This window comes from Acipenser ruthenus, chromosome 53, assembly GCF_902713425.1.
Source record: "Acipenser ruthenus chromosome 53, fAciRut3.2 maternal haplotype, whole genome shotgun sequence".
Classification (NCBI taxonomy): domain Eukaryota; kingdom Metazoa; phylum Chordata; class Actinopteri; order Acipenseriformes; family Acipenseridae; genus Acipenser; species Acipenser ruthenus.
Window position 1 is genome coordinate 1167173 of NC_081241.1, and position 12346 is coordinate 1179518.

The following is a 12346-nucleotide window of genomic DNA, read 5'->3' on the forward strand; positions in this document are numbered from 1 at the left end:
TTGGCAGACTTGTATAATGAGATTTTTTGTAATGTTGTATTTTGTACTGTGAGATTTTGTAACAACTGTAAGTCGTCTTGGACAAGGGCGTCTGTTAATAAATAAGTAATAATTTCATCTGGCAGTGACTTTAACCACACTGACCCTCCCCCCCCCCCAGGTTTCCCCCTCCTCCATGGAAAAGCCTGTTGGAGAGCCAGAAATAGAGACTTAGGAACATCCCTACACACCTTGAACCTGCAGCTCATGTATCTAGCTTTGGTGGCACAACATTGGGTGAAATTAAGAACAAAGGCACACAAAAAAGTAAATATATGTAAGGCTTGCTGTACTTTTATTCCAAGCAAAATAATGCCACATAGATTGAATATTGTATTTATCTAGTTTTAAAATTAAAATTTATATTTAAAATTATGTATATTTTGTTAGCTATCATGAAGCACAGTATGTTCACACTCATTGAAACAGCTATTCAAGAATGCAGTGAGAGATCGATCTTAAGATGCATCACAGTTACACAGGGAATCAAACACCATGCCGACTGCAACAGGGATAATGATAGACTAATTACCTAACAATGAAATTCTACTTAACAAACATCTACATAACAGCAAAGCTATATGAGCTCTGTAACTAAAAGCTTTCTGTTTAGCCATGGCATGTATTTAGCAAAAGTGATTGATTTGAGCCGAGTTAGGAGGACAGCTCAGCAGGATTCGAATCGTCTGCTTTTCTGATCCGGGAGTAAACTGTGGAGGAAATGAAACTGGGTTAGGGAGGCAAGTATGGTCGTGTGCACAGTGGTGCTCAGAATTATACATTCTGGAGACTTTAATGTAGAGCTGGTAACTATCAGTCCCATAGTGTGCACCCTATTGACAGTGCTATGGCAGGTGAATCAGACCTATGGTGTACACCCTATTGACAGTGCTATGGCAGGTAAATCAGACCACTGGTGTGCTTTTGACAGTGAGAGTGATGCACTGCAGTGATTGGTGGAGAGCAGTTTGGGGAGGGGAGCATGCCAGACGGGGGGTACAAGAACAGGAGGGGCGTCAGTTGGAGCGCGAGTTGTGAGAGAGAGAGCGGTGAATGAAAGGAAGAGATGAAGTGAAAGTGGCAGTGAGTAACGACCTGACAAACTGCAAGACCAGGAGCTGACAGGAGTCTGTGAGAGCGAGAGAGCGAGAGAGCCGGTACAGGCTGTGAGCGTGTCCAGAGGAGCACTGGAATTAAGAGAATTAAAAGAGGCGTGGAGTGGAGAACTGGATAGCTAGAGAATAGGGGGGGGGGGTATTGTTTTGACGTGGTCTTAGCCTATAGAGACCGAGTGTACCACAAAATAATTAAAAAAGGAGGATATTCCGTTTGCGTCTGCAACCCTCGAGTCTGTCCACTTATTCTGCTTAAAATAAAAAGTAAAACAGACCCAGTTTCGCCACAATATTTTGCCTCTCAAATCTGTTGTTTTCTGTGGCCACATACCTGGGTGGTTTGAGTGAGACGGGTCACTCGTAACATTTTGGAGATGCGCTGTCGCTGAGTTGTCTTATTTTCCCCGCGGTGAGTGACTGTCAGATCCCAACAGAGAGCTACAGCTGCGTCGTTGTCCAGGCTGCTAGAGCTGCAGTTAAACTCTCCTTGTGAAACGACGTCAGTTTTGCCTTGATTTGCAGGAGTTCAATACTTACGAAGCTGCTCGTTTCTCAGTTCTGATGATGTTTTCTCACCCTTTTCTTTCTTTGATTTTGAGTGCTAGATTTATGGCGATACATTTTTGTAAAGCCGTTAACCTCCAATAATACCTGACCGTTTTGTGCACTGCACACGTGATGGCGCGCAGGTGACGCTGGTCGCGCGCACACTGCAGTAGCAAACCTGTCCTGTGCAAACTATTATTATTACCACTGTTCAAACAACACGAAAAAAAAAAAGTTTAGGGTATCATTTTAATGCACCCCTCCCCCCCCCCCCGGGCCCCGACGGTGTTGAAGTGCTGTAAAAACTCTGCAGTGTGTTTGCAATATTCCTCTAAGTATTTGGAAGTTGTGATTGACTTTCATTCTTATTTTGCGCCGTGATTGCATAGTGCCCAATAAAATCAATGATTTAGAGTTCACATTGAAGAGTATGAGCTATAAAAGGGGTTCCATCCCAGGGAAAGGTTCCAAGCTGATTATTAATATGTGAGCACTCATGCAGTTACCTCTTTCAGTGATCACAGCGGTGCTCATTACCAGCAGGTAGCAGATGATGAAGACACAACGGACTGTGTAGAAAGTTGAGCTGGAAATGAAATCCAGGAGGTCATCTGGACAGAGAGAGACATTGGAAAAGTGTTACTGAGAACACAGCTGAGGCAGTGAAGGGTTACCCCAGATCTGTGCAGTATATGAGGCACAGATGCTCGTTTCAAAATGTCTATATGATATATTGATGAATATTGTAAAGGGATGCTGAAATATGTCGGAATATCTGCTGGAACATATTGTCAGGTCAGCAGGGTGGTCTGTGATGAAGCCGTGCCCTCCCCCAATACAATAAAGTAGAGGCTGGGGAGGGAGGTGGAGGATAATGTTTAGATGAGTTAGGGAGGAGCGATCGATTGGAGAAGCAAACCCCATGCCCCCCCCCCGTCCCCCCCCCCGATCTCAGCTTATATATATATATTGCGCACTTGTGTAGTTCAGTAAATGACTACACTGTATTGTTGCTGTGAAGTCTTACTTCCTGATCCTAATCCTGTATCCAGCATCAGCACCTGCTGGCCCACTGCAGTCACTTTCCTAACCTGACCCTCCTCAGTCTTTGCTCCCCAGAAGCAGTCCCTTATTTTGCAGTAAATGCAGCTCACAGTGTTTGTGTTACTCACCGGTGAAGGTCTTCGGGGCAGTGCTAACTGTAAAAGCAAACAGAAAGACAGCTTGTGTTTTCTAAGTGCACCACTCTCTGCCAGCCCTAAACCCGTCTTGATGTTCAGTTGCATTGGTTTGTTTGCACTGCAAGAGTTATCTAGTAGTTTAGAATAGCTTTGTTTGGGAACTTTGAGATCAGCCACCTGTGTCATACATTATAATGATGACTTCAATAGTTCAGTAAACAGAAGGGAGGAATCCGTGCTACAGATCAAGTTGAGAAATCCTTTCCTACAGGAATCCAAACCCCTTCACTTACACATTCCCACAACATTGACATATGCAGGATCTGGAAAGTATATATGGGGTAGCTTGATTGAATTATTTGATGTGCTCGATGTTTTGAAGCTATGAAGTGGTTGTTCCAAACTGAATCCCAGCCAAGGGGTTGCTGATGATGTCAATGACAGAGATGCACAGGCCCAATACAACTAAGGTACTGCATCTCCTATAAATAACCCACACATTTCTCAACACACTGGATGCCTTAATATTGCCTGTTTAAAACTAAAGAGCCTTATCTTGATGGAAGTGCAAAGGCACATTTTAAACTGCATGAAACTAGCGAAGAACTGCTCTGAACAATCACGTAACTGCTCCTTTCTGCATCTCGGGTGTTTCAGACTTTGTTGCATCATTCCATGGCCTCAGATGAGACGTAAAGCCGAGGTCCTACTGGAAGTGACTCTACAGCAGCAGCAGCTGTGGTGCATGGTTCAACCCCAGTCTCTAAGTCGCTTTGGATGCTAAATGACTCAATAATAATAATAATAATAATAATAATAATAATAATAGGCATGAGAAGGTCAGATGTCAATTATTGTTCCTTTGCTCTATTTTCCTCTCTGGGTCTATCAGTTTGTTCTTTCAGTTCTACCCATCACCATTATTCTATAGATTTGAATATAACAGCCCCACTTGCCTGTGGGAGTGGTGGTGGTAGGGTGCTGTTGGGAGGCATTTCCTAGAAAGAAAAAAAAATAGGTTGAGGTTTGTTTTGAATGATGGTTGAAGCTAAAGAGTTAAACAAAAAAAAATTCATAAATTCAATGACAAACGTTTCAACTAGAATTATTTTCATTGTTTTCAAATATGTTCTTGAACATATTGCAAAATACTTCAAGTCGAAACGTCTGTCTTTGACCTTTATTTAATATTTATTTATTTATTTTTTACAGTATTTTTTAAAAACTGACTTTACCTGAACACACAGCCCCTGCACTATACTTCTGGCTGCAGAATGATCCTACAAGTTTATGTGAATCACATCTCTCCAGTGATGATTCTCTTCCAGTACATTCCATTCTATACTGCCAGACAGATCCTTGCCCCTGTCCAAAGTGGGATCCTCTTAGAGCAGACACAGCAGAGCCACAGCCCAGCTCTCTGCACACAACCTCCGCATCGTTCATGTCCCAGTCACTACCACACACTGCCTTCCACACGCCAATGGAATTGAACTCAACTCTCCCAGAGCAGCTGTTGTTTCCATTGACCAGTCTGACAGGAACGGCAGCACCTGACAGTCAATAGAAGAGGAAATAAACTAGACATGTGCTGATTGGTCACATACCTGCACATATATACTTAAGAACAACACTGGAGTTCCTACCTGAACAAATTACACTGACCGCAGATCCATCTGTGCATTCCTGTATTCCGTTCTGTCCTGAAAGGCACCTCTCTAGAGAGGACTCTCTTCCTGTACAGCTTACTCCCAACAGCCAGGAGGGGTCTGTCCCTTCTCCAAAGAGTGCGCCCTCTTGAGGAGATATAGCGTAGCCACAACCCAGCTGTTTGCAGACCACATGAGCGGTGGCATTATCCCATCCATTGTTACACATTCTCCTTCTCTGACCTTCAAAATATAGCTCAACTCTCCCAGAGCAGTTATTACTCCCATTGATCAGTCTGATATCAAAGCCAAGTTCTGCCATTAAACAGAAGGGGAATACACATGCATTACACTTTGAAATGTTAACACGTTGAAATGAGTTCAATGTGGAATCATTTCAAAGCAGTGGATTACATTTAAGAAAGTGCAGAATGATATTGTGTCCTGGCAGGGTGTGTAAGAGGGAGAGAATCCCATCTGAAATTGGTATAGTGGAGGACAGATGTTGCCAGAACAATAGCAGTGTGGAGTAGTGGTTAGGGCACTGGACTCTTGACCGGAGGGTTGTGGGTTCAATCCCCAGTGGGGGACACTGCTGTTGTACCCTTGAGCAAGGTACTTTACCTAGATTGCTCCAGTAAAAACCCAACTGTATAAATGGGCAATTGTATGTAAAAATAATGTGATAACTGTATAATGTGATATCTTGTAACAATTGTAAGTCGCCCTGGATAAGGGCGTCTGCTAAGAAATAAATAATAATAGATAAGTATGAAAATGTAAAGGGAAGGGTGAAGGGGGGGGGGGGATCATTCACAAGAAAACAGAGTTCTGATTTCAATAAACTAATTGAGAATATCTGCTGACAGCTCTCTTTGCAGAGTACAATTTAACCAAATACATTTTGATGCAGACACACTGACAACCTGAGCCACTCTATAATTGTGCATTGGTTTTGAACAGGAGTCAATATAAAAATAATTGAGCAGCTCCCTACGTGAGTCGTCATGTCCGCATTGCAATCAATATGATAACGAAACAGAAGAAACGCCTTAAACATGCATGAGCCTGACATCTACATGAGTTACACAAACATGTTTTGCATTATTGTACAGAAAGCACATTGTGTGTCATTTAGACATTACAACACAGCGGACGTTTTACACGTGCAGCGGCTCATTGTTTGTGAATCGCTGTAGACTTCTTTTATATAATAATAAAAACACTTATTTATAAGAACCTACACCTGTGTTCTGTTGTATTTGAAATATATTGCTTTGTTTAATAGGTAGTATTCACTGAACAGCCCTGGTACCGTGAATTAATACAGAGTCAATGCTTTCATTATCTAAATCATTATTTCAGATTGATCATTTTTAGGTCACATTGCCTGTGTTAAACCTGTTAAATACATGAATAATAAAGACAGTGGTTTGGTTCAAACCCATAACTATGGGTTTACAAAGTGCAGATGTTCCCAATATACCAGGATCACTGTCTGTTATAAAAGAACTAGATTTTTAAAGACAGCATTTTGGGGAGTGGGGCGTTGCCTTCAAGGAAGATCAGCCCTGGGTGTTTGCTTTTTGCTAACAACTCAACACCAAAAAATAAATGCAATTATTTATGATAAACCAACTACTGAGCCCTGCCCACAGCCAGATATGAGGTTGCAAATAGTGGGATTTAGTTATGAGAGATGGGACGAGACTGTCAAGCTGATGCACTGTGGAATCAGAAGGACAACATGCCCCTTGGAGCAGATCTTTGAGAACAGACCTCTGTGTTTGGAGCAGATCTTTGAGAACAGACCTCTGTGTTTGGAGCAGATCTTTGAGAATAGACCTCTGTGTTTGGAGCAGATCTTTGAGAACAGACCTCTGTGTTTGGAGCAGATCTTTGAGAACAGACCTCTGTGTTTGGAGCAGATCTTTGAGAACAGACCTCTGTGTTTGGAGCAGATCTTTGAGAACAGACCTCTGTGTTTGGAGCAGATCTTTGAGAACAGACCTCTGTGTTTGGAGCAGATCTTTGAGAACAGACCTCTGTGTTTGGAGCAGATCTTTGAGAACAGACCTATGTGTTTGGAGCAGATCTTTGAGAACAGACCTCTGTGTTTGGAGCAGATCTTTGAGAACAGACCTCTGTGTTTGGATTAGATCTTTGCAAATATATATATTTTTTTAAAGCTGTAATAATCATCATTATTTTGTAATATTTTAAAATAAAATGGAAAAATGAAATGTTCATACCTGAACAAATGACACTGGCATCCTTATGACAAGTTGTCAAATCGTTTACAGAGCAGCTGATCAGAGATTGTTCTTCTCCTGAACAATGAAAACCTTTTCTCCAGTAGGGGGCAGTCCTGTTCCCAAAGCGTGCTCCAACTGGAGCAGACACAGCGTAGCCACAGCCCAGCTCTCTGCACACAACCTGAGCGTGACGCATGTCCCAGTAATCCCCACACCCCGCCTCCCACTGATCCTTGTAATAGAACTCAACTCTCCCAGAGCAGTTGTTCGCTCCGTTGGCCAGTCTGATGTTTAGAATATCTGCCATTGAATACAAGAGAAATACATTTTAAATGTACACTTGTCAGATTTAAAATACAAATTCATAATTGGTCTGAGATTAATTACCCTTATTGTTTCACTATGATGAATGTATCACACAATCAATGAATCAATTCCTTTATTTCTTTAACTTAAAGGTTAGTATTTTGGATTAAATCATATTAACCAATTTGAAGAATTTTTGTGAATAGGGTGAACATTTATGTTAATAATTTCACATGTGAAACTGCCACTATTTCATTCTAAAGACAAGGAACGCAGAACAGGAATTATTTTGCCTCTTTCATGAGAGAGGCGTGCCTCACTTTCTTACATCACCCAGCGTCTTGATCAGAAACAATCTAGCATGGAGCCTGAAGCGAGAGAGGGTTTGAATGTAGTAGAAACTCTGTTAAATACAACTGAGTTTCTTTAAAACGTACTTATTTATTAACAGCATGACAAAATAACTACAGAAGGATGCTTTTCACCTCCATTGTAGAAACTCTACAGCTCTACAGGCAGTATCAAACTGTCAGTTCATGCAATCAAACACGTTTCTTTTCTTTTTACTTTATTACTGAAATTGTTTCTCACTGGTCTGCATCGTGATCTGCTGTTGGGGTCTTTCTTTTTTTTGTTCTCAATCTGTATTTTACAAAATAAGAAAACAAGACAGACATTTCCCAGCTCGTTTGTAAACATAACATCATACACCTGGCAGGGTGTGGATTTGATGACATCACTCAAAAGAGTAGAACTACAAAACTGCTACAGAACTACAAACATGGAGCCACATTTTATTTCAGGCACTGCTTGTATACAAACCAAGATTCAAGTTTGCTTATTGATTATAGAACACCCAAGGTAAGTTTCAAGGTAAGAGTTAGGTGAGTGTAATGGCGTGAGAATGTTTTGTTTGTAAACTTTTGTTGTGAAGGCCAATGCACAGCCTACTGTTTAAGCCTTTTATTTTGGCCCTTGTGCCACAGTTTGTTGGTTCCTGTGTTTTGTGTTTGTGAATGAAATGTACCCAGCAGCGTTTCACTGCAGCTTTTGTCTCCTAGTCTCTAATTCCTGCTGGCAACATCTTGGGCCGTGACGCTACCATGTCACACAAGTGTATGTGATTTTTTTGTGGGACTATTATCTGACATTTTGGGGTTAAAATACTTTCTTTGAACCAGATTTCTGCCAATGTGTGATCGTGACATCAAACTACCTTCTGAATACCCAGAATGCCTCAGGCTTCTGACATCATAGTCCTGTAAATATAACCATTACACACCCTTCAAATCCAGGATACTAATCCTAAATGTGTGAATACAGAGAGCTTCAACCAGATCTCTTTACCATGCTGTGCATCTGCATTGATACCAAGCTACTCAACCCGGGAGGTGAAGGCATGGCCAAAGAAGTTTTTAAATATGTCACTGTTTTCATTTCTTACCTGAACAAATGACCCCAGCATCTTCACTGTGATTACAGCTTGTTGTTTGCATAGGGATTATCGTGCAATGCATCTGTGATCTTCCTGGAACACATTCTACACTGGGTTTCCAGACAGGACCAGTCCCCTCTCCAAAGAGTGAAGCCTGTGGAGCAGATGCAGCATAGCCACAGCCCAGATCTCTGCACACAAGCTGGGCAATTTCAATGAGCACATAGCACATTGTGCCCCATTGGTCTTCATTATAAACCTCAAGTCTGCCAGAGCAGCTGTGACTCCCATTGACCAGTCTGATATCCATTCTGCCTTCTGAAAAACAGAACGCATTAGCACAATATTTAACTGCTATACTGAAACTTTATGCTGAGAATCAAAATGATGATATATGCCATTCAATACCCATAATAAGTCCTTTACTTTTACATTATATTATACATCTGAGCTCAGTATATACTGGTAACCTTAATGCATCCCATAATAATCCCAACATGTTACCTTGAAGGAATCCAAACAGAATCATTAGCAGATCCACAGCACTACCAGCAATGACAATACAATGGATTTTGAATAAATATATACACAGTGATCCTGAAATGGATTGGTCAATACCATTATGATGCTATTAGAACAGAGAAACATCTAAATGCATACTGTGTCACTGTCTGTCTGCATTGCTGCTGAAGATCTTGAGCTACCCATTGTAGAGATCTCTAATATTGCCATTATAGGGCCGCTGTGTGTCTGCATTGCCTTTGAGGATCGTTTGTTCTATAGTATATAGTATCAATAAAATACTTACGGACAAGTGGCAGGAAGATGAGGATCCAAATCATTAATCTCATTTTCAAAACCGAAAAAAAGTAAGACGGGCTGAAAAATTAACAAAGTCCAAGTAACTAAGTAGATACAGATAAACACGTGTTAACTGTAATTCCTGATGGAGCGTGTTTAACTGCAAGTGGACTGTGCGTTCCAGGAGCCCCTTGTCTATGAGAGTTATCTGAAGCAGATAACAAGACCTGTCACATGCTCTGAAGATGAGTCCAGCGGATGTGTGTGCATATATAGGCATTCAAATACAATCATTTTATTTCAATCAGTGATATTGCAATTAGAGTTTTGTCCACATGCATCCTGCATGGGAATGTTGTTTTGTAACTGGGATTACAATTTGATTGTGGTGCTGAGATCCTAATTGCAGTTTTTTAAAACAGTAAATTCTCAAGTAGTAAATGCTGTGTTTGCATGTGATCCTATCACTGGTACTCTGGAAAGACACTAGACACCATGTCAGCAGATTCTGAGATAAAAGGCACTTAACAAAACTACTGATGTTCTGTTAGATTATGCATGTTTACCATTACATCTGAATACATAGAACAATGTTGAAAATATATATAGAAATACCTGCCATAGCACTGTCAATGTTGTATATTTAAATATATTGTATTTATTTAGCTACAATGTAATGGGGGACACTGATTTGGGGGACATGCCATGTTTCCCTAATGTTTAAGCCCTTTGCTCTTTGTTGGGTAGCCCCGAAATGGCCCAGGGTCAATGGCAACATGACCATAGAGTTCTTAATCATAAGTGTGGGGAGGGGGCACAGTTTACAATGCAGTGAAGTCAATGGCAAAGTCCCTGTGGCAAGGCTGGGGTAAATACATGTATATAGTGTGTGTTCTGTTTCTTTCTAGCTTTGTAAATACAGTGTGTTCAAATGTATAAGTTTGTGTTGAATATGACAGGGCTGGGGTTAGAGTTCCCTCTCTAATTAGGACAAGTGTTAATTGATTTATTGATTAGCAATGAACTGAGGTCCCATGCTTTAAAGAGGAGCTGGAAAGCCCATTCCTTTGTTCTTTAGCAAGCCTCAGAGGGGTTGACTGAAGGCTCACGACTGGATGTTAAACCAGGGTGAATGAACCGAGCACATGAACACCGGGTATGGAATAGGGGTACTATATTATTATTATTATTTATTTCTTAGCAGACGCCCTTATCCAGGGCGACTTACAATCGCAAGCAAATACAAATACATTCAAGTGTTACAATATAAGTCATACAATAGGAACAAGAAATACAATAATTCTCAAGTGTGACAAACCACAATTCAATAATACAGCAGATAATAGTGAAAGTTACATCAGGATATGATTAAGTAGTGATAGTTACATCAGGATATGATTAAGTAGTGATAGTTACATCAGGATATGATTAAGTACAAAATACTACAGATTAAACACTTGGCAGATTACAATATTCTGAGGTACAGGATTAAATGCAGTAAAATAGGGGGCAGATAAGAGCAAAATAAAGCATATTTAAATGAAGGGTGATAGTGTCCCAGGATACAACAGAGGAGTTCTACAGGTGCTGTTTGAAGAGGTGAGTCTTAAGGAGGCGCCGGAATGTGGTCAGGGACTGGGCAGTCCTGACATCTGTAGGAAGGTCGTTCCACCACTGCGGAGCAAGGGTGGAGAAGGAGCGGGCTCGGGAGGCAGGGGAGCGTAGCGGAGGTAGAGCCAGTCTTCTAGTGCAGGCGGAGCGGAGAGGTCGAGTGGGGGTGTAGGGAGAGATGAGGGTCTGGAGGTAGCTGGGTGCAGTCTGATCAAGGCTTCTGTAGGCTAGTACAAGAGTCTTGAACTGGATGCGAGCGGTGATCGGGAGCCAGTGGAGCGAGCGGAGTAGTGGAGTAGCGTGGGCGAAGCGAGGTAGAGAGAACACCAGGCGAGCAGCAGAGTTCTGGATGAGCTGGAGCGGACGGGTGGCAGACGCAGGGAGGCCAGCCAGGAGGGAGTTGCAGTAGTCTAGGCGGGAGAGTACCAGGGCCTGGACCAGGAGCTGGGTAGCATAGTTGGTGAGGAAGGGTCGGATTCTTCGGATGTTGCTCAGGAAGAATCTGCAAGTGCGTGCCAGAGTGGAGATGTGCTGGGAATAAGAGAGGCAGGGGTCCAGGGTGACTCCAAGGTTCTTAGCTGAGGAAGAGGGAGAGAGTGTGGTAGATTCCAGAGGAACAGAGATAGAGAGATCAGAGGAGGGGGAGGAGGAGGGAAAGAAAAGGAGGTCAGATTTAGAGAGGTTGAGTTTGAGGTGATGCGAGTGCATCCAGGAGGAAATAGCAGACAGACAGGTAGAGATACGGGAGGAGATGGTGGAGTCAGAGGTGGGGAAGGAGAGGAAAATCTGAGCATCATCAGCATAGAAATGGTATGAGAAACCATAGGATGCGATGAGGGGGCCCAGGGAGCGGGTGTAGAGAGAGAACAGGAGAGGACCCAAGACTGACCCTTGGGGGACTCCAGTCAAGAGAGGGTGAAGTGTGGAGGTTGCTCCACGCCAGGTTACCTGGTAAGTGCGGTTGGAGAGGTAGGAGGAGAACCAGGCCAGAGCAGTGCCAGAGATCCCCAGGTCAGCAAGAGATGATAGTAGAATAGAGTGATCAACAGTGTCAAAGGCAGCAGAGAGGTCGAGGAGAATTAGGACAGAGGAGAGAGAGGCAGCTCGGGCACACTTAAGTGAGTTGGTGACAGACAGAAGGGCGGTTTCAGTGGAGTGAGCAGAGCGGAAGCCAGATTGGAGAGGGTCAAGCAGAGAGTGGTTGGACAGGAAAGCAGAGAGCTGGCGGTGTACAGTCCGCTCGAGGGTTTTGGAGAGGAAGGGTAGGAGGGAGACAGGACGGTAGCTCTGGAGGGAGGTGGGGTCGAGGGTAGGTTTTTTGAGGAGGGGAGTGATAGAGGCTTTTTTGAAGGCAGAGGGGAAGATGCCAGAAAGTAGAGAGGTGTTGAGGAGGGAGGAGATGAAGGGG

At 42.7% G+C, this 12346-nt stretch overlaps 1 protein-coding gene across 1 annotated transcript; it reads right to left on the bottom strand.

Annotated features, from left to right (window-relative positions):
• Window positions 1–392: 392 nt before the first annotated feature.
• On the bottom strand, window positions 393–8879 carry LOC117432847 (deleted in malignant brain tumors 1 protein-like). Its single transcript, XM_059016524.1, has 8 exons — window positions 8536–8879; window positions 6783–7085; window positions 4528–4845; window positions 4117–4434; window positions 3838–3879; window positions 2873–2899; window positions 2207–2311; window positions 393–749 (listed from the first exon to the last, which is right to left on the bottom strand). Exons 1-8 carry the CDS (start codon window positions 8834–8836, stop codon window positions 694–696), a joined length of 1470 nt encoding a protein of 489 aa, XP_058872507.1. The 5' UTR covers window positions 8837–8879; the 3' UTR covers window positions 393–693.
• Between the last annotated feature and the right edge of the window lie 3467 nt (window positions 8880–12346).

Coding starts and splice junctions, on each gene's coding strand:
- LOC117432847 (XM_059016524.1), bottom strand. CDS start 8,836: ATGGATATCAGACTGGTCAATGGGAGTCACAGCTGCTCTGGCAGACTT. Junction 4,846..6,782: donor TGCCAGTGTCATTTGTTCAG/GTATGAACATTT, acceptor GTTTAATGGCAG/AACTTGGCTTTGATATCAGA. Junction 750..2,206: donor CGCTGTGATCACTGAAAGAG/GTAACTGCATGA, acceptor TTTCCTCCACAG/TTTACTCCCGGATCAGAAAA.